The sequence below is a fragment of the Polypterus senegalus genome, chromosome 3 (assembly GCF_016835505.1).
Source record: "Polypterus senegalus isolate Bchr_013 chromosome 3, ASM1683550v1, whole genome shotgun sequence".
Taxonomy (NCBI): domain Eukaryota; kingdom Metazoa; phylum Chordata; class Cladistia; order Polypteriformes; family Polypteridae; genus Polypterus; species Polypterus senegalus.
In genome coordinates this window covers 235,055,596-235,079,399 of record NC_053156.1, presented here as the reverse complement: position 1 = coordinate 235,079,399, position 23,804 = coordinate 235,055,596, and the positions used below count along the sequence as shown (strand labels likewise).

Below are 23,804 nucleotides of genomic sequence, written 5' to 3'. Positions count from 1 at the left end.
TACATTTTTCCATCATATACTCCCCACATTTTCAGTAGCAATTCTTAAAAGCAGCGCCTTCGTTTCCCTTTCTGTCAAGCTGCAGTTTCTCCAAAGTGCACTATCATAAATCTAATTTGGCCAAACTATGCAACAAACAATTTGTAGGTAAGAGGAAGGATCCGCATACCACCCCATGATGATAAAAGTGGAGAAAAACTACTACTAGAAATGTGAAAAAGCTACAGAACAAATTAAAATCTTTGTATTTAAAATATCAAAATGTTTGTTAATAACGTTATTTTACAAAATAGTTTCCACTTTTGTTGTGTTAATTATTAATGGTCTAAAAGACTTCTCCAGTGCTCTAAATAAGGTAAAAATAATATATGAGAATCTAGTGGATTCCTGTCATAAAAAACGTCATAAAAGGGTACAAAAGCGAAAAATGTTGTAGTCAGAAAAGGGAGCAAAGTAACCTGAGAAAATATTTGTAATTTATCACACAGTAATAATTAAAGGTGCAGAAGTGAGCTATTTGTATATGTCATATTGTAAGCCATTTCCATCTGGATGTCTGTCTGTTAGTTCTCTGATCATAGAAAAATGAAGAAATTTTGCATGTACCTTGCTGTTGGTCGAATTTACAATAAAGGCTATATATTGTATTGGGAAGAGGGGTTATAATGGCGGGGGCAACTGAAAAAACGGTGCTGACACAGGAACTACAGTTCCCATCAAGCAGCACGAGTGCACTGGGACAAGGATATCATCATCAATATGCACAAAATTTTGTAGCAGCCAAAGCAGAAGGTATGTACAGCGTTTTCTTCTCAGTTAATTTGGCATTGTCTAGCTGGACTGTGGCTTTTGTCTAAGAGTAAGTCGTAGGTTGTTTTCAGCCATATTGAATTTCCAAAAGACATTTTATACCAAGGTAATATTGGGTGCTTTGGTTAGTATGTCTACATATATCAGCTCATAATACCTTGTCTTTTGAATTTTTTAGCTTGATGTTATTTGTTTTTCATACAAAGGACTTTATTTCAACCCTTAGTTTGCATCTTGTCTGTTTGTTTTTCTAATTTTTGTCTGCTTGTTCACCAATCAAGCAATAGTGACTAAACCAATTTTCAGTAAACGTTGTATATAGGCTGCTGTTGGTTCAAATTTAAATATAAGCCATGTTATAAAATTTTCATCTGGTGGTTGTAATGGGGGGCAACAAAAAAATTGTGCATTATTTCAAAAAAGGATGATGTGATCTTAATAAAATTTTGCAAGCACCTTAAAATTCAGGTGACTATATGCTGTTTGAAAAATTGCATCAGGAAGGGTGGTTGTAATGTGGGTACAGTTATTATTGCTGACTTCAATTAATAAATTGGCCTTTCCAAAATGAAAAAAGTGTTTATAACTTTACATGTTTAACTTTACATGCAGTACTAAGTGATGATTTAAAAATTCACAGAGAAGTTCAGATTATTAAACAACAGCTGGTACTAATTATTCTTTTTTAGCAAGTCATAACATGAAGCTTTGCTTGCATTACACAGTCATAAATACTATAACATTATTTTATAACAAGAAAGCATACATTTTAGGATACCCCTGCCATTGAGGATAAATGTGTTTGGCTTGCTTTTAGATAAGTTACAAAAGCTAGGATACCAATCTTTCTAATATTCATTGTGAGAAGATTGTTATATCCACAAACTATTCCATGTCTTTAGAGATATTCTGCATTTTTCAAATTGAACAGTTTGGAGTCGGTCCTAGCCAGCTTTGATGAAGAGACTGAAAATGTCAGCTACAGAATTCCTCTGTACAATAAGAGACCATATGATTTGCCAGAATTCATATAGTAAAGAGTGACCATTAAAAGCAAATGTGACACAAATATATGCAGAAAGAGAAGATTGACAAACCTTTCAAAACTACTTCTTATCCATTCCTTCAAAGAGGAGCAACTCACACTATTAGTTGTCATCATAATGTTTCACAAATGCACAAAACTGCAGATAAATTTGTTGCAATACTGGTGCAATGTAATAAATTGTATGAGGCATACTGAGGTAAATCATGGTTAACCATGTGCCCTTAGTATCAGCAATGAAAGTCAGATGGCACTAGTTCAAAAACTGCAAATCATAAAAGAGTTAAAATGGGGTAGACTAATGAGTGAGCAACTGACTTTATACTGTACACAGTGTAAGGTAAGAACATATCTGACCCATGGGGACAAAATGAAGAAAATACAACTAATGTACTCAAGGTGGATCCAAGTAAATCTTACCTTAAGCAGACATAAACTGTAATGGAGTTTATTTAAAATAATAGACAACACCCTAGAATGACAGAAATAAATCTAAATGACTGAGGTACAGTATGATGCAGCGAACAAGATAATCATTTATTAAAGATAAAAAGACAAACAGTTCAATAGAATATGTCAACAAGGTCTTAGAGGAACATTGAATAACCATACATATCTTTTAAAATCTTTCACTTTTGGCATCGGTGATAACAGACAGATAATGAGACCATCATTTGATTATACCCCATTTATACACATTAGACATTAGTATACACTTTACCATATACTGTACCTAAGTCAAACAGACAACTACAGTTTTAATCCTCAATCCTGTAGAGTTTTTTTTTTCTCCAGTAGCTTTGCTTTGCTTGATTCCTGAAAAAAAATTGAATTACGTTTTCCTAAATTCATACTTTGGGAAAAAGGCGAGCCAAGTACACAGTAAATGGTTTTCAGTAGTCTCCACAGGTTGTAACATTACTCAACAGCCAATCATGTATGCTGCATTCTGTGTATTTTTGTGTTTCTGTTTTGTTGGTATTGTATTATGGTGTTTGTTTTGTGACATACAGCTAAGAATTTTATTGTAGTATGTACACCTGACAATAAACCTGAACTACTATTCAAGCAGATGCCTATTGCACATAAATATTTCATGATTTTATATTTCTGTATTGTTTTATATTTTGGAAGTCTGTGTATGCACTGTGTGAGTCAGCCATCAGAGAAGAGTGCTACACAAAAATAAATTGAATTGGATTGCTAGAGTATTGCTATTTATGTGTTTAATGCTGTCTACAATCAGAATTTAGTTAAACCATTTTAGAGCATTAGTACAAAATTTTAAATTAATTCTTTGGCTATTTCTAAATACCTTGTTTGAAACATTGTTACTATGTAATTTGTCTTTAATTGACTAATAGATTTAACAAAAGATTATTTATTTTCTAGATATTTTAGAATTCTTCTCTTTGTAGTATGAAAACTTCGCACTTGTATTTCGACAATATTTTTTTATAAAAGGTCTTCATAAATATAATTTGTCAGACCACTAATACTATCAATTTTTTAGATAAAGTTGTATACACTTCCATCCATCCTTTTTCAAAAGCACTTTATGAAATTCTGGGGCATGGATGGCTAGATCCTATCCCTGCATTGTCAAGTAAAGACTGCAGGGTATGCACACATACACACATACAATCAATGGCACTCACTAACATAGGTCCACATTAATATCATACACTTAACAATACTTTGCATTCTAGGAGTTTGATGGCATCAGATAAAAAGGGAAAACAGAAATTTTTCATCCTTAGGCAAATTTTTCAAAAAGAAAACCTATATGTTACATAAATCCAGTCAAGCTCGTCAGAGATTTTATTGTAGAGGACTGTTTAGTCTGAAAAAATGTAATTATTAGTATGGTAAGTATAGGTTTATTCTTCTGATTTTTTTCTGAAGTAATTAATTTGACTGTACTACTGAATGCAAGGCATAGCTTTGCAATAAAACAGTTTTCAGGATAAATTTCTTAAATGTACCCATTTCAAAATTTGAGTAAATCGTTAAAAAAGTTGCTTTTATGGGGACCATTCAAAATATGATCTTTCAATCTGAGACACTTATTTTTACTGTTATCTAGAAAAACACAAGTGGTCATTAGCACTGAAAGTGTATAAGTATTTATTTGCAGCATAAACTCAGCAATTGAAATTTTCCACCTTAGCCATGTATCATAAAGAACTATGATATATTGTGATTTTACTGCTGCATTTGACCATACAGTATAGTAAAATAAAAATTATTTGGTACTCCTAGAGTTATGTAACAAGAAGAACACTGTCTGAATGTAATCGCAATTTTGCAATGGAAGGAGTGAAATGTTTTTATTTGAAATGCACTCAAATTGTGATAATTTAAGGTACCTTCATTTGTGAAGAACTTTTTATTATACAGTAGTTAGCTTTGTACCACTTATAAAAAGTGAAATTCCATATTAGTGTTTTATGTGTATATTTATATTGTAACTATGGTTAGTTTTTTATAGTTTATGAACACAGGCAAAATGGGCATATTTATAAAAAGTGATAACTTCACTAGGATTAATAAATTTACAATAATTAATTTTTGGATCTGTTTTTAAACAGTTTTATAATTTTGACGCTCTTATCTGTTTTAAATTTTGACTGTCTTACTTATTTGTTATTAATTTTGTCCTTTACCTTCCTATTTTTTTGTTTTAACTGATTTATGTACAGTAATCTTGAGTGTTATGAAAGGAGCTTATAAATAAAATGTATTATTATTACAATTTACACTAGATTTCATATATTCTATATTCACTCAGTTTTGTCCATGTACTAATTTTGCTCATTCTCACAGTAAGTAAGCTTATCTAATCAGTTGTCAACTACAATAAATTAAGTAAAGTGTACAATTGCCAGTACTCCTCTAGCAAGATCCCACTTTTGACTGTTCATCCCAAGATCATTGCGCTATATATCCTTTTGATTGATAACGTACCAATTCCACATTTTATAAAAGTTGTAAAGCCATATTGAAATTGTTTATTAGCATATGTACAGTTGGAAAATATGCACAAAAATCCTAAAGTGAACAGAGTTGGTGGTTGTTAAATACATGCATAAATATCCCGCTGCTGTTACTAAACATACCTCAAAACATATTTGCTATGAACAGAGAAACATCTGTTTGACATGCAAATGGTTAATGATGGTTTTAATTATAATCCACACATTGATTATGAATCGAATTATGAAATTCTTATAGGGTCCTTGAATATTGAATGCCCATATTTTTGAGCATCGAAATGAACTGATGATGATGAAGTGGAAAATCAAACTATAATACTTACCAAGGTCTATTAAAAGTTTAATAGCCGTCGTCTTTGCATCCTATGAACAATTACATTTCAAATTTAACATTCCAGCTACACATTTCTTTCACTATCTTCAAATCAGAAACTTTGTTAAACAGAACCTTCCAGATTTTCCTCATCTTGCACGCTCATCCATGCTGGAAAAAATATTGCTCAATCTCAAGGACTTAGACTCCATCTCTACAATATATAAAATCATTTTACAATCCCTCCCTTTCAAAGATCCAAGAGGACACTGGGAAAAAGATCTCTCAATTAATATATCAGAAAAGGAGTGGAAAATAGCAATGCAGAGAATTCACTCGAGCTCCATATGCGCAAAGCATATAATTATACAACTTAAAATTATATATCGAGCACATCTGTCTTGACTAAAACTCTCCAAAATGTTTCCAGGGCATGATCCAACCTGCGAACGTTGCAACCAAGTCCCAGCCTCACTAGGTCACATGTTCTGGGCCTGCACCAAATTAACATTATTCTGGACAAAAATTTTTAAATACCTTTCAGACAGCCTTGGACTCACAATCCCTCCTAACCCATTAACAGCTGTGTTTGGGGTTCTTCCAGAGGGGCTTAAAGTGGAGAAAGACAAACAAATTGTGATTGCATTCACTACACTGTTGGCACGCAGACTGATTCTGATAAATTGGAAGAACCCAAACTCTCCACTTTTAAGTCAGAGGGAAACTGATGTGTTATATTATTTGAAATTGTAAAAAATCAAATACTCAGTTAGAGGATCCGTACAGACTTTTTTCAAAACATGGCAGGAGCTAATCAGTAATATTTTAAAATAAGTTCATAAAGCACAGAGAATTTATTAATTTAGGTATGTTTACAAGCCTTAAATTTAACGCCGTTTGGCTTGCTCTCTTTCTCAGGGGTGGGGATCGATCTGTTCCTAACTCAATTTTTCTTTTTGTAAAAACTTGATTGCTTTGTATGGATTGTAATAAAATTAATAATAAAAAAAAAAAAGTTTAAATCCTGGACTTAAAACATTTTCTCAGTGCTCTAAGAAAATATAATGGTGTGTTTCAGATGACTTCATTTGGTGCAAAAAGAATAATCAAAGGCAATTTTATGACACATTTTAAAGTACAAGGACAGGTGTATCACTATTATCTCATGTAATCTCCCTGGCAAAGCTGGGTAATTGAATGAAAAAATAAATGCAAGATAAGTACAAAATTAAATGTTGAAACAAACTGAGTGAAAAAAAAACACATGCCACTGCAGGAGATCTAATTGGAAAATCAAGGACTCCCTTCAGAGTGTGTATAACTGTTTAGATACAGTATCTATTGATTATCTAATTTTCCAAAGTCATTATCATTTGTTCATAGACATGCAAGTTTATTCTAATAGTTTTTCTTTTAGATGTGACAGAAATGGTGCTTGGTGGTTTAGCTCACAGTTCCAGGAAAATGGCTTACAATCCTGGTTCTAACAGTGTATGTTCAGTTTGTCTGTTCTTCCCAAAAATGTATGGGTTTCCTGGAATGTCTGAAAACCCTTCAAGCCCTACTATATGGATGATAAAAGGCAAGGTAGCTCGCTAATTGTAGCGCCAGAGAGTGGTGCCATTTTGCATGTTGATTAGCACATTCATGTGACAATAATGACCTGATTAACCTATAAACTATACAAAAATGTGTACAGGCTGATTGGGTAACCCTAAATTGGCTATGATATGAGCATAGATATGTGCTTTTATGTATTCGAAAGTGTTTGGTTCAGCGTGTTTTTAATATTGCCATATCATAAGCTTTCTTAATTGTCTTCTGGATGACTTATTCCATCAAGGTGTTTTCACATCTATGCCAGATTTGCTTATTTTATTACATACATGTGACTTGCCTATAAGCACTGCCTAAGGAGTGTAAAGCTTATATTTAACATTATAACCACTTACTTAATAGTTTAATAACTGTAAGCAAACAGTGTGGAAGAAAACCACAAGGCTAGAGGTTCACATAACCGGCTGATGCACCAGCTTTAAATATTAAAAAGAAACAATTTTAGTATGGCTGTGTATTTAAAATGCACGTTTGCAATGACATTTACTTTACAAAGGTGCTATATGACATAGAGGTCAGTTGAGGTTTAACTTAATATTTACAGAATAGTAAATCATGCTTAAAGAGACAACATCAGGTTATACTTTAAAATAGCAGGTTAAAGAAGCAGCCATTACTTCTGCGAAGTCAGTTTGCATTTTTTAGTGTTTACTGAGTTTTCCCTGCTTACCTAATATCTGAGTAAGTAAAGTCTCTCATTAATATGAAATTCCCATTTATGCTAGCTTTTTGATAGTATTGCGAACATTTTGTTGGCACTACTATCTTGTTGATGTTTATCCATTTTCTGATCTAACACAATAATGTATTAAAGATGTATCTTAGCCATCATTTTAAGCAGACTTGTATTTACATTCAGTCATTTATGTGACCACACTTCCATGTACTCTTTCTTGCCTGTCTTTTAAAATAATTATAATCTTTTTTGTCTAGGTATTCAGCCATGTGTCTGTTGTTGCGTTAATAAGATCCAGCTATGATGCAGCTATTTACAAGTAGATTTCAATATTTTTTTTAATAATCTCAGCACTAGATAAAAAAAAAAACACTCTTACTGTTTGTGTTTCTCTGTGTTGGATATTAGTTAAGCAGTATTGTTTTTATATTATTGTGAGATTGCTGTTTGGGTGAATATTTCATTAATTTACTATATAAGTACAGTCTAGAACTGCAGCTCTCAGTTTCAGTCCAGGAGGACCCCTATGACCTTGGGTTTTTATTCCAACTAATTTCATTATTAGTATGTTACTCTTACATTTTAAATCATTTTATTACTTAGTTAACAACCTTTTTTATTCTCTTATTCTAAGGAATTCTGAAATTCTTTGTATTTTTGCCAAAACTTTGTGCTTAAGTTTCCTTTGCCCCCTTGATTGTATCCAAATGATGACAACACTGAATGCTTCAAGAATAGCTGAATGATTACTTCAGGACCATATTTACTTGTTTGCTCAAATGTAAGGAGCTTTTCTGAATGAGCAGAGAATTGAAAGTGGCAGTGATTCAGTTGGTACCCCTTTAGTTTTCAAAGTCTTTACACTTTTGCCTGCATTACTTAGTGTTATTCCCCAGAATTTGGATACAATTAAGAGAACAAGCTTTATTGAAAATGGTAAATAAAAATACAGCACAAGAAAACATAAGTATTTAAAGCTACGGAAAAGAACACAAATATTCATGAATTCAGAAATATTTGTAGGCTGGACAACTAAACAATGAGCTCAATTAAAAATAAGAATGATGTACTGACTGTGAAATTGTTTGGAATAAAACTTGCAGCAGCTATTGGGAGGCCTTGAAAAATCCTAAATTTACTATTAATGACAGTCATCTGAACACAAAGCGAGTTGCTGATGACTGACTTAATTTCCAATCCTTCAGTGCAATTTCATAGTGTGGACAAAATAAAAAACCCAAAAGCTCAGTTTTTATCAAATCACATTAATTTTCTTCATCACTATAGCTTTCCAGAATATGTCTGGAAATGTGTTTTCACCAAATTTCTGCAGAACTCTTCTATTTTAACAACTTAAACATACAGTTGTGCTTGAAAGTTTGTGAGCCCTTTAGAATTTTCTATATTTCTACATAAATATAACCTAAAACATCATCATAATATTTTGTCTCATTTGTTTAACTGGTTTCTCTTTATCTACTTTTAGGACTTGAGTGAAAATCTGATGATGTTTTAGGTCATATTTATGTAGAAATATAGAAAATTCTAAAGGGTTCACAAACTTTCAAGCACAACTGTATATGGAAGCACAGAAAAGCATATTGTGTCAATGTGCCATACCAGATTGTGCTGATTTAATTCAGTGATATCACAAAAAATAAATATGCAATTCAGGTGCAAGAAATGCTGACTTTAGCATTTTAGGGAAATATTGTGTCTAAATTAGGATTTGCTGCTGCATACGTCTGCATTGAGCAGGAGTAAGGTTCATTTGGGCATTTTTCAGTTTTCGATAAACACTCTGTTTATCATAATATCAGCTCTGTATGTAGTGTAATGAAATTAATTCCAGACCTCTATTAAAAATTGTTGTAATTTGTAAGTGTTTAGAATTTACACACAGGTTTTCTCTCTCTCTTTCTCTCTATCTATATCTATCTATATACAGTGGGTATAGAAAAAAATCACCCCCTTTGAAATATTCTCTTTCTTTTTGCTTTACAGCCTTAAGTGAAAACACACAGACCAGTATTTATTCCAGCTTTAATTACTCAATGCAATCTATAACATCCAAGTGAAAGATATCACAGCTACAGTTCAGAAGAATTTAAAAAAATAAAAAACAAGAAATACTGAGATTAATAAAGGATCACAACCAAAGCCCAATTCCCCTAAACCAATATTTGTAAAGTCAGACCGGGGTTATACTTCATGTGACGCGACGCATGCTGCAGCGGGCGCTCCTGCTTTGCAAGCATTGTACTGTTTATATTTGTGCGTGCACTTTACGTAAATCGTAAATGCCACCAGGTGGCAATGCGAGATATTATCACAGTCAGAACAGGTTCGGCTTCACTGTGTTGTGAATTGCCTGGAACACCCATTAAATTCCGATGACATCTTACCGCAATATCTCTGAAAAGGATGTTTAATGATTAAATCCATCAGTCCAGGGATTTGTTCATTTCAGCTAGCATTGGGTATGAGGCAGAAACAATCGCTGCACGAGGCATCAGCTCATCCAAGGTGAATACAAGCACACACATACACGCTGGTGTCATTTTAGTATAACTAAATCTGCATATCTTTGGAAGGAAACCGGAGCACATTGTGGAAGCCCAACAGGAAAACATGTACACTCCAGGCAGGGAATATAAGCAACGCGGCTCCCTGCAAGACAGCAGCGCTAAAGCTCTGCCACCATGTCACCCCCATGTGTGTAATTATTAAGAGTTTTCATTATTTAAACGAAATTACCAATTTATCTGTAAAATGTAACATACATACTTCAATGCATTTCATCATGAAAGAGATATCAGGTATAAATCTAAAGGATTCTAAATGTGCAGAGAGTTGGAATATCATACATTTAATGTACTCAGTGTGGCGATCTATTGCTGTTTGCCGCTGCTGTCAGTACCAGAGGAAGCCCTAGAAAAAAAGACAGCACAGAAGACGGTATGTGAGACTTTTAAAATGTATCGTGTCATCACGATCGGGAATATGTGACGTTTGAATATAAAAGCACCACGAATGCATCTGTATATCAGCATTTTGCTTCACCACTTCGAACCATTCATCAGACATTGAAGCACGCACACCGATCTTGTAGGATCTGCAAAGTGGCTTTCTGACACATGTAGATAGTAACCAGAGACTCTGACGTCACATTCCAACTTTTAGCACACTGCTATTGGATGGAGTTATGGACAGACATAAGGCAGGAGATGGATACAAAAAAATCCAAGGAGCACAGTAAAGTCCATAATAAATAAGTGGCAAGTGTTTGGTAGTACTCCTTGGATCCGGCCGTCCTTCCAAACTGGATGGAAGAGAAAAGAGGAAACTGGTAAGAGAGGCTACTAAGAGGCCAATGGCCACTTTGAAGGAGTTACAGGATTCTATGGCAAAGAGTGGTCATTGTGTACATGTGACAACAATTTCACAAGTGCTCCACAATTGTGACTTGTTCGGGAGGGTCGCAAGGCAAAAGCCACTTCTCAAGAAAGGCCACATTAAGGCTCGTTTGAGCTTTGCCAGAATGCACCTTGATGATTCTGATGCCAAGTGGAAAAAGGTGTTATGGTCAGATGAGACCAAAATTAAACTATTTGGCCTCAATTCCAAATGGTACACCTGGTGGAAATCCAATGCAGCTCACCACAACACAACAAACCATACCTCCAGTAAAGCATGGAGGTGGCAGCGTCCTGTTGTGAGGGTGTTTCTCTGCTGCAGGGCCTGGGGCTCTCATTAGGGTAGAAGGAAAAATTGATGGGGCAAAATGCCGTCAAATTCTTAAGGAAAACCTGCTACCCTCTGCCAGAAAATTGAAGATGGGCACAATGTTCACCTTTCAACACAACAACAACCCGAAGCACACAACAAAATTGACCACACAGTGGCTGAAGGAAAAAAAGTGAATGTCCTCTTGTGGCCCAGTCAGAGCCCAGACCTAAATCCCATTGAAAATCTGTGGAAAGATCTGAAGATAGCAGTCCACCAACTCTCACCATCCAATTGAACTGAACATGAACAGTTCTGTAAAGAAGAGTGGGCAAATATTTCTTAATCTAGATGTGCAAAGCTGATAGAGAAGTATTCCAACAGACTCAAGGCTGTGTCATTAAAGTAAAAGGTGGTTCAACAAAATATTGACATTTGGGGCTGATCCTTTATTAATCCCAGTATATCTTGTTTTTGATATTTTAAAATATTTTTTCTGAACTGTAACTATGATATCTTTCACTTGGATGTTATAGGTTGCATTGTGTAAGTAAAGCTGGGAAGAAATATTTTTGTGTGTGTGTTCTCATTTAAGGCTGTAAAGCAAAAAATATGGAAATATTTCGAAGGGGGTGATTCTTTTCTATACCCACTGTATGTATGTACTGTATGTATGTGTGTGTGTGTGTGTGTGTGTGTGTATTTATATATATATATATATATATATATATATATATATTAGAAAGAGGCCCGGACACAGACAGGCAGACATTGTTTTAAGTCACCCAACACACGCTTTATTTACATTTTATATACAGTGCAGCTCACAACCCCAAATCTCCCCCAAAGTCCATGCCTATCCAAAATGATGCCTCTCTTCAAGCCGTCTCCTTTCCTCTCATCCCAAGCTCCGTCCTTCTCCGCTCCCATCTCAAGCCACTGAATGGAGGGAGACAGCCCCTTTTATAATCACCTGGATGTGCTCCAAGTGCCTCCCGATTAGCTTCCGCCAGCACTCCCCAGTGTGGTGGAAGTACCAGCTGGCCACCCGGAAGCACTCCGGGTGTCCCTGGTCGTCTTCCCACCAGCACTTCTGCTGTGGCTCTCCAGGCATTGCGGCGCCCCCTGGCGGTGACCACGGGCCCCTATAGGGTTGAGCTTCCCATGATGCCCAAAGCCACCAGTGCAGTCGCACCCTCATGGTCTGGAGGAGGCATAAGCCCCCCTCTTGTCCTCCTGGGTGTCCCGGCTGGGTACCACCCCCAGCTATATGCCACAATATATACTGTATATATATATATATATATGTGTGTGTGTGTGTATATATACTGTGCATCCGGAAAGTATTCACAGCGCATCACTTTTTCCACATTTTGTTATGTCACAGCCTTATTCCAAAATGGATTAAATTAATTTTTTTCCTCAAAATTCTACACACAACACCCCATAATGATAACGTAAAAAACTTTACTTGAGGTTTTTGCAAATTTATTAAAATTAAAAAACTGAGAAATCACATGTACATAAGTAAGTATTCACAGCCTTTGCTCAATACTTTGTCGATGCACCTTTAACAGCAATTACAGCCTCAAGTCTTTTTGAATATGATGCCACAAGCTTGGCACACCTATCCTTGGCCAGTTTCGCCCATTCCTCTTTGCAGCACCTCTCAAGCTCCATCAGGTTGGATGGGAAGCGTCGGTGCACAGCCATTTTAAGGTCTCTCCAGAGATGTTCAATTGAATTCAAGTCTGGGCTCTGGCTGGGCCACTCAAGGACATTCACAGAGTTGTCCTGAAGCCACTCCTTTGATATCTTGGCTGTGTGCTTAGGATCGTTGTCCTGCTGAAAGATGAACCGTCGCCCCAGTCTGAGGTCAAGAGCGCTCTGGAGCAGGTTTTCATCCAGGATGTCTCTGTACATTGCTGCAGTCATCTTTCCCTTTATCCTGACTAGTCTCCCAGTTCCTGCCGCTGAAAAACATCCCCACAGCATGATGCTGCCACCACCATGCTTCACTGTAGGGTTGGTATTGGCTTGGTGATGAGTGGTGCCTGGTTTCCTCCAAACGTGACGCCTGGCATTCACACCAAAGAGTTCAATCTTTGTTTCATCAGACCAGAGACTTTTGTTTCTCATGGTCTGAGAGTCCTTCAGGTGCCTTTTGGCAAACTCCAGGCGGGCTGCCATGTGCCTATTACTAAGGTGTGGCCTCCGTCTGGCCACTCTACCATACAGGCCTCCCTGACTAAGGCCCTTCTCCCCCGATCGCTCAGTTTAGATGGCCGGCCAGCTCTAGGAAGAGTCCTGGTGGTTTCGAACTTCTTCCACTTATGGATGATGGAGGCCACTGTGCTCATTGGGACCTTCAAAGCAGCAGAAATTTTTCTTTTTTTCAGGTGTGTGCCTTTCCAAATCATGTCCAATCAACTGAATTTACCACAGGTGGACTTCAATTAAGCCGCAGAAACATCTCAAGGATGATCAGGGGAAACAGGGTGCACCTCAGCTCAATTTTGAGCTTCATGGCAAAGGCTGTGAATACTTATGTACATATGCTTTCTCAATTTTTTTATTTTTAATAAATTTGCAAAAATCTCAAGTAAACTTTTTTCACATTGTCATTATGGGGGGTTGTTGGCTAGGGAGGCTGCCACCAAGCGTCCCGGGGGAGGTATTGGACTGCCCATGGCGGTTCCCCCGGAACATAAGCATCAGGGGCGCCCCTGCCGGGCATGGGACCCAGTTGTCCTTCACAATAAATATATATACACCTGTATAAGTGGGGAGAGAGAGAGAGATAGCTACATTATACCATGTATGTAAAGGAGAAAATATAATCAAAATCACCTTTACAAAGATTTTGAATATAACAATATTTTAATGAAATAAGTTTTCTCCTTTTCGTACATGGTATGATGTGTTATGTGAAAGTTATTCTATCTTTCCTGACCAAGTTTTTCTTTCATAGTTTATAGTTTTGTAGAATTAGTGATGCATTAAAGTATGCATATTCGAGTTCAGCAGAAGTTCATTTATAATCTTGAGCAGCCACAAGATTTTTTAAGAAGGCAATAGGGGTGATGTAGTAGCATTTTAACAATTTAATTTGTGCTTCACAGAGAGAATATGTTTTTAAAAACTCTTTTTTTTTTCTGGCTTGTAATGACCAAAATACTATGATAGTCCTCCTAGTTATGATCAATCTTATAATTAAGTAATAGAAGGTTTTTTATTTTGGCAGTATGCTTTTAGCACACTTATGAAATTATTATTTTAATTACTGGCCATTTTTTACCAAAAGATGCATCACAGAAAATCATTAACACCAATTAATTAGACAATGTTATCCTATGATTATAGACATAGTGTTTCATTAACATGATCAACTACATATGTATCAAAGTAACTGTAAGTAAACTGTAAGTTTTCAAGGACTGCAATGATGGCAGAATACTACATTTGGATGCTTTTCTATATAAACAGTTAATATTTTAACTGCTAGCAGTTACTCTTTTTTTATTAATAAGCACTGTTTGTTTCACACTTTACTCTCATTTATGCCTTGTTCAGTTTGAATTGCTGCATGAAATAAGTCATCTGATTTGTGTTTTGTATTAATTAAAATTAAGTTCTGTACAGTATTTTGACATATTTTTGTTTGTCGTGGTGTAGGACAATGACGATAATAATTCTGCTACTACTACTTGTAGTGTTTCCCTAAGTCTGTCTGATTTTTTCACTTTGTTTGTGAAACCTTTTTATAATTTTGACCTGAACCTTCATTCTGGTTTGGGGATGGCCCGAGTACCTACACATTTTTCCATTAAACACACACTCTTGTCACACGTACACCTCTATAATATCATACTGCAAGTGCCATTTAAATCAAAGAACAGAAAGGTGAAAAAGCAAAAGAATGAAATTCAAAATAAGAATGTTGCAGTTTTAGAATGGAATTACGGGTTTGTTTCCCCATCTTTTGGGGAGGTGATGGAGAGAATTGTCACTAACTTAAGCTTTATAGATAATAAATGTGTACTTTTGATGGCACCTCACACACAAACCTCAAATACAACTGACAATGACACAAATTCTGGTCCCAAAAAGTCTCTTTTTACACACAGTACCTTTTTATATAAGTGAAAAGCACTTTCTGTTGTAACTAAATTGCTTATATAGCAATGCAGGTGTCCAAATGGGTGCAACTCCAGAGGCATACTAATACCCAGTGTACTGGGAAAGACTTTGAACCACGAAGTAGTCTTCCATTGTCCCCCCAGGCTAGGTAAGAGAACACCATCAATCCCACCTAGGATGCCCATCCATCCACAAAGTCCTTCATATAGAAAAAACTTTAACGTCTAGTGGAAAAAAAAAATCTAGTGTTTAAAGGGAAAACCCATGTGAGTGTGTGTGTGTGTATGTATGTATGTGTATATTTAGTGCTTTCTTGGGTATGTGAAGCAATGGGAAACATCTGTTTGTTAGATGCCAAGAGAGAAACAAAATTCTTTACACTAAGATGCCATTTATTTTGTGTTTACAGTGTTGTGTATTGTTAACTTCACTGGATATCTGAACTACAGTCAAAGTAAAAAGTATGTGAACCCTTTGGAATTATCCGGTTTACTGCATGAATTTGTCATAAAAAGTGATCTGATCTTCAGCTAAGTCACAGGTACTGATATACACAATGAGCTTAAGCCAATGACACACAAAAAAATCGTACTCTTTCATGTCTATTTTAATTTAATAACTGGTTGACCCTTCTTTTGGCAGAAATGACCTCAACCAGACCTGCACATTGTGCGGGGGGGAATTTTACCCCATTTTTCCCTGCAGAACTGCCTTAACTCTTCCATATTCTTTGGTTGTCCTCTGTGTATGGCTCTCTTCAAGTCATTCCACAGCATCTCAATAGGATTGAGATCTGGGCTCTGCCTGGTCAACCCCAAAAGGCAGAGTCTGTTCTTCTGAAGCCATTGTGCTGTGGATTTGCTGCGATGTTTGCCGCCATTATCCTGTTGCGTCACCCAGCCTCTTTTGAGCTTAACTTGACAGACAGACACCCTCACATTATCCTGGAGAATTTGTTGATAAACTTGTGAATTCATTTTCCCCTCAATGATGGCAAGCTGTCCAGGCCCTGATACAGCAAAGCAGGCCCAAATCTTGATGTTCCCTCCACCATACTCTACTGTAGGGATGATGTTTTGATGTTGATATGCAGCACCCTTTTTACTCCAAATGAAGTTCTGCTTGTTTCTCCCAAATAGTTCAATTTTGGTTTCATCACTCCACAAAACATTTTCTCAGTACCGTTGTGGAGTGTCCAAGTGCTCTTTCGCAAACTTCAGCTGTTCAGTAATGTTCTTTTTTGATAGCAGTTTCTTCCTTCTTGTTGTCCTGCCATGGACTCCTTTCTTGTTCAATGTTTTGCGTATAGTTGACTCATGAACAGAGATGTTAGCTAGTTCTAATGACTTCTTCAAGTCCTTTGCTGTCACTCTAGGGTTTTCTTTACCTCATTGCCGACTTTGCGTTGTGCTCTTGGGGTCATCTTGGCAGGGTGCCCACTTGTAGGCAGAGTATCCACACTACCAAATTGTCTCCATTTATAGACAACTTGCCTAACAGTAGACTGATGAATATCTAAAATCTTTGAGATGACTCTGTGAACCCTTTCCAGCCTGTAGATGAACAATTCTCAATCGTATCTCTTCAGACAGCTCTTTTGTGCGAGGCATGATTCCCATCTGGATGTGCTTCTTGTCAAAAGCTCAAACTCAAACTTTATACTGTTTTTTTATCAATCAAACCAATTCTAGGCCACACCTCTGAACTTGCTTCATTACATGGAATCCAGCTGTACTAAATTCTGACTGCAATGAGCTTTTTAAAAAGTCATTAGCTTAGGGTTCACTTACTTTTTCCAACCTTCAGTTTCACAGTCTGAATGATTTATTCAATATGGTCAAAAATCTTCTGATAATCTATGTATCTTTAGTTATAGGAGACTGTGTTTGTTCATTATTGTGACTGACATGAAGATACAACCATGTTTTATATAGGATTTAGACATAAATATAGATAATTCCTAGGGGTTCACATACTTTTTACTTTGACTATACATGGTGTGCAATACAGAAGAGAGCGTATATCAAGGGCATGAGACATTTTATATGAATAATCAAGTGATGTTTAGTTTGATCTTAATTTTTTACCTATGTTACTATCCTTGTCTCTCCTAAAGATTTTAATATCTTTATATACACAAGCACCGTTATCAGTAAAGATTCAATGAATGTGACCAGCATTTTTTTAATGAATGTACTGCTAATCTTCACTGCTTTAATATTTTGATTAAATCTTTTTCTTGCATCTGTGGTGTGTTGCACTTAATCTTCAGTATGAAAAATATAATCTAAAATCCCTTAGGCAAATTTATCTATTTATTTATTTTGGTCCAACAAGTTAGTGACACAGACAATAAAAAATCCCATGTGTAAAATAACAATATGCCAAAAAACAACTATTTGTATTTTCAAAGTGGTGCTCACATTATTGCATTACACATAACAAATGGCTAAATAGAGTACTGCCAATCATTAACATGCTTAAAGACAAAGTATATACATACAACATATGTATAAATATTAAAATATTTAGTAGGTGGTAACTAGGTGAGGGCAAGAAGTGCTGAAAACTGGGGACACTAACCTTCCCCACATCAGACCCTAACACTTGATGAAAAACAAAGTTTGGCAAAATCGATGCATTTCACTATTAAGAAAAGTACAAAGGAGGACATTTGGAGGATGATAACATACATATCTCTAGTGAGTTTCCCTGAATTGGTTAATACAGGGGCATAGGAAGAAGAGAATGCCGTGTAATAGATGACTCTCACTTATTAGGTGGCAGCAAATGGATTCATTACACTCTGTTTGGGGATAAGGGTTCTGGGCAGCTAGGGCTGCTAGCTGTTCCAGAATGCTTTGGAAGCAAGTTTTAGCAATAACACAACTGACAGGATGAAGAGAGACCAAAGAAAGAGATATGAAATGTGACAGAAAGTGCTTTGTGTGGTACTGAAATAGGTAAATGATCGTACACCCCACCAAATAAAAAGGGGTCACCTTTGTATAGGAAGGCCCAGAGATAGCAGGGTTTGTTGTTCTCAGTTTATTTTGTACATTTGGCACTTTATCTGTTGTTCCTTCCCTTAGTGTTTGTGAATTGTTTAGCTATTGAAATCTTTTTAATGCATGCTTTAGTGTTGTATAACAACAAGTGGAATGCACAACATTGGATGCCATATAATGCATTTAATGCAGCTTGTTTATTTACTTTATTATTTTTATTTTTATTTATTAATTTTATTTGTTATTGTCTATTTGAATTTGTGTGTTGAATACATAAAATTGGGTTACTTCTGTATACCTTAAAACATTACATAATTTAATCTGGAAAAAAAATCCCTGTCTTAAAATACGTTTTTAGGAATTCACCTACCCATTAATAAAAGTAAAAAATAACCTGCATTGAAACTGTTGTCATCTTCTAGTTTATATACAGAATGTACAAGATAGCTTTATAGATTACCAGAAATTGTTCTCTCTTTATACAGACCTTCATTGTGTTTTCTCTGTGAAATTAAATCAGATTAGGTTTATGGACCTTTTTATTGAGGTATCTATGTAACTTTTAGATTTATGTTTTAAATATATATTACGCAACATACTGTGCATCATGCTTTCATTTCCAGTTTTTAAATTGCACAGTAAAGTTATTTAGCTGCTGCTAATTAGGTACCACGCAATATGTAATTTTTCTTCTAGGGGCGCAATGGATATACAGTGGAACCTCAGGTCATGAACGCCTCGGACCACGTACAAATTGGGTTACAACCAAAATGTTTGCCAAACTTTTGCATCTGTTCACGACCACACACTTGTGTGACGAACAAGCTAGTTTCCCTTCCGGTTCGATGATGTCTGCACGTGTTCAGTCTCTCCCTGTGCCTTCCCTGTGCAGCGAGAGAGAGAGAGCGCAAGAAGGCAGTAAGGCCGAGAAGGCAGTTAAAGAATGCACTGGGCTTGTTTTTAAAGAGACTGCTTCGAGCATTGTTTTAATCTTGTTGTATTTAATGAAGACTTTTTTCTATTGAAATTTAACCTCCACTTAACTTCTGTTTTTATGGGATCATTTATTTATTGAAGGATTCCAAAAGTACTGCACTTTATTTAATTTGGACTTTGTTTTTGATTGTTGTTTTGTTGATTTTAATAAAAGCACTTGGCACTTTTTGCACCATCCGATTGCTCCATTGTAGTGCCTCACTGTCATGCTAATTGGTAACATTACAAACAGTGACGGGTTTAAGGGCTCCCGGAAGCGAGATGGGAGCATGCAGTGAACCCACATCTTCATGGACTTTACCTCAAAACTGTAATCTCCTCTACACCCAGTTCCTCCTCACTTCCTTAATGCCAGAGCTCGACTCATGCAAGGTTAGTTTTCTTGGTTGTTTATGGTTAGTTTTTGTATAAATTGCAGATTTTTCAAATGTTCATTTTTTCCCCTGTGCTTAAAACTCATTAAAAAAGTGTTTACAGAGGGCGGTTCGTAAGGCTATAGCGTGAACTCTTGCAATGTTAGATTTCACTACTCAAGGTTTTCTCAGTGTTATTCAATGTTTCTACATTTACTTTACTATTACACTGTGCATTCTATGGTATAATTAACTATTTTTGTGCTTAAAAATCTTTTAAAAAAAGTACGGTCCGGAACGGATTATTTGTATTTACATACAATCCTATGGGGGAAATTATTTCGGGTCACGACCAAATCGGGTTGTGACCGGAGTTTTGGAACGAATTACAGTTGTGACCTAAGGTTCCACTGTATATGACCTCAACTGTTCTATTGCAATGATTTACATATTTTTATCAACCTTCATATACAATATTACATTTATTCACAAAGATTATTTACTTAATGTAATTTAGTATGACTTCTGTAATTTTACTTTGTCTAAGGCCCAAGAACTGACTGTCTGCCTTTTGTGTGAATGAAAAAGGGACCTGCCTTTAGACAACGATGCATGCCTTTGTGCCGTATTAGAAAATGGTTATCAGAAGTCTATTTGTGGTTAGATAATGCAAAATACAGACTTTCATTTCAAAAGAGGAATATCTTCATATCAATGTCGAAGCTACTTCTTGCGACATGAATGTGTTACAGATGTAATTTGTTTTCTTATCATTTATTTCATTAGTCTAGCTGGCATGTCTTTTTTATCCATCATAATTTGTATCTTAAAAGAAAATGCACACTTCACTTTTTTTTTGGTTGTATGCATATAAAGCACATTTTTTAAGTAGGCTGCAATCTATGATGTCATTTTTGTTCACATATGTATCCAGAAACAGGAAGTAGTTTTCAGATAACATCTGTCACCACTTCCTTATACAGTATGCACAAATGAAACAGAGACTGTGAAGAAAACATTTAACTTAATATAAAAGTACCAGGGGATCAGCTTGCTCAAAATAATATTTCATATATATATATATATATATATATATATATATATATAGAGAGAGAGAGTGTACTAGAGTAATCTCTGTGTGAGCTGTCATTTGGAGGTGTCAGTCCCTCTGACCAGCAAAATGAAGTTTGAGAAAATGCTTCAGAGGAAACAAGGTCGAGATCTACTTCCTTGTAAGTGCTGTCAGAAGATGTTTAATAATTTGCTCTTTAGAAAGAAGAAAAACAACTTGAGTTACAATTGTAATCTTGTTTTTCCATTGAAGTATCAAAATCTTTATTAATGTCATGTCAGATATGTTTGCTAAATAAATTAACTTAATTATGCATTTGCAAAGCCTATATTATTGTTTAAAATTTAATCAACTAAACCATTAGCAATGGGTTTGCCTTGGTGCTCAGGTTTATTATGAGGCCCAAGAAGTACCTTATTAGTTTTTCTGTCAACTACTTTTTCAGGTTTGTCTGATGGGGAATGGATGCTTATTGAAAAAAAAGCCAGCTTCAAAATAAGTAGTATAAGTGCAGGATAATTCAAGTTGAATTGTCATTTTCTAAAATAAATGCTGATATCATATATTGTTGTAGTTTTTTTTTTTTTTAAACTAAAAAATATAATACATATTTATTTGCCTTGAATTTATAATAAAATTCTAACACAGAAATGGGAAGTAAACTTTTGCATATATAATTGTTTAAAGTTTTGGTGAAGCCTGATAACTAGTTGGCTGTGAGAAAGCAATGTGAAATGTGTTCAGAATTAGAAATGTTAGTATCGGCTGGTTAACTACATTTAAGCCCTGCATTCACTTTCCTTAAATTTTCCTGCACACTAGCATCAAGTGTTAATGTTCATGTGTAGGCAAAATTAACAAAAGTAATTAGGTTTTTCTTTTTCTGTATTGCCATATGGAGGAAAAAATTAAAGAAACACACATTCTCAATTCTCTTTGCATGTTCTTCCACTATTCAATATATTGTAGTATTTGAAGTGGACAAAAAGAATAAAGATCTTCTGAAATTCATGTAATTGAAGGTACTGTTAGCCTTATACTTAAGGGACAAAGGTTGTATGCCTACCCATATGGTAAATACTACAATTTTTAAAAATTGTATTAAAATTTTCTTTTCATAGTATGCTAAAGAACAGCGATATTGTGCTACAAACATGTTTTTATTGAGTAATATTAAAATCCTATTTGTTTCTGAAATCTTGACCTGTATATTTTTTACTCTGGCCTTATGTGCACATCCAACATTATTGTATGGCAAATGAGGTGTGATCTGTCAGTGTTCTAAAAGGCGATAGTAGCTTACACATGTTTGTCATATTGGACTTTGTTTTGCTTAAAAAATGTGTTTCTTCCTTGTTTAATGTGATTGAATAATTTCAAGTTGATAAAAGTCAGTAGATTCAATAGATTTAGAAATCATAGCTTTGCAAAAATGTAAAGTGATATAATTTAAAATGTCATTGTTGATTTTGAGAATTTAGAACAGTACATTGATATCTTAGGTGTTTTTGGTGGATGAACTTAGTTAACAGAACCATGGGGACCACATCATTTTGAAGCACAACGGATGTGGATTTTGGAGGGTTAATATAATGTAATAATAATAATCTATGAAGTGGATGTGATGATGTGGGCATTGTTAGATGCATTTTTCTTAATCTCTTGTCAGGGTAAGTTGAAATTGAAAAATTACTAAATATATTCCTGATGAGCATTAAATTAACAAGTATGTGACAGTAAATAAAGAAATGCAAAATTGCTGGAAGAAATTAACAATAAAGCAGTTAATTAAAGTAAGCCTATCTAACTTAGTCTTTGAAATAATGTCAACATAGTCATATGGATGGTATTAATGTAGTTATTAATAAATATTGGGAAACTTTGTTTTTCATTAAAACTTAAATAAATATACTCAGTAAAAAAAAGTTACTCAGCCCAATTGCTAATCGAGATTCCTAAATTGCAAAGGATTTCTAAATTCTTTTTAATATTTGTTTTACTATACATTCCTTTACTTAGTAAATTGAATTTCTGTGCATTAAAATTATAAAACAATATCTTTGTGAAACGTTATTGGAAAATTAAACATACACTTTACTTCTAAGTCATGTAAATCCACTCAAGGTTCGTTTAATTCACTGTGGTTTGTGTCTGGATTTTTTTCTGAAATGTTCAGTTAAGTTACAGTCTTACAATATTTTTCTGATTTGGAATAATTCCTAAAATGTATTGTGCCTGGAAGTAGATCCAAATATATACTATTGTCTGCCATTCTATTATATTATTTCTTCCATTGTACTTTTTTTTTAATAATTGCTTGTGCTATTGGTGGATTGTTTGCTGTGACCTTTTGTACTCAGTACTTCACCACAACCACTTTCTGCTCCTCTTGTTATTCTTTTTTTTTTTTTTATAATTTGCAGCTTTCCACATTCTCAGTTTATTCTAATAGTTTGTAAAACCTGTGGCTGCAGGTTTTTATTGCATTGAGTTTCAAAAATCAAAGAGTGACTGTTATTTCTAATTGTTTAATTACCTAGCATTTTTCTCCTCTTGTTTTGCATTCAGAAAAGCGCACTATTAAATATTTACGTTTAAATGAAATTTAGAAATTTTTATGTTTTAAACACTCAAATGTCTTTTACCATTTTCATTTTAATTAATCTTTCTTGTGGAGGTTGTTCCCTTGATTGTATCCAGATTCCGACAGTCATGAGTAACGCAGATATCAGTACAAGACAACCCTGAATGCTAAAGGGGAGCAGCTGCTTCAGTGTCATATTCACTTGTGTGATATGCAGTGTAAACATATAAACTTCCTACAATTCAATAAATATTTAGCAAACACTGTTTGTAGTTTTTGTATTGACACAAAAAAGATAGAAAATTAGAAAATAGTAGGAAAGTAGGAGTCCAGTTAAAAGCAGACGTTGATTAGAATGAACATTTGCACCCATAGTGGTTCACATGACTGAAATGGAGAACGAGTGGTTTTGGTGTTTTCTTACTAATTAGCACATAACAGAATATGACACTGAAGTAGCTGCAAGCT

General features: G+C 35.0%; 1 protein-coding gene across 4 annotated transcripts in view; it reads left to right on the top strand.

The window, feature by feature from the left end:
• The window catches only part of asxl2 (ASXL transcriptional regulator 2), a 291,665-nt gene that overhangs the window by 187,343 nt on the left and 80,518 nt on the right, over positions 1-23,804 (top strand). Inside the window, exon 1 of one of the 4 annotated variants that reach the window (XM_039748792.1) lies at positions 20,809-20,912. The exons of the other annotated variants lie outside the window; for them this stretch is intronic. Coding sequence (XP_039604726.1) covers positions 20,861-20,912 — 52 coding nt within the window. The 5' untranslated portion in view covers positions 20,809-20,860. Of the gene's footprint in view, positions 1-20,808; positions 20,913-23,804 lie in introns of those variants that run through there. 4 annotated transcript variants of the gene reach the window in all.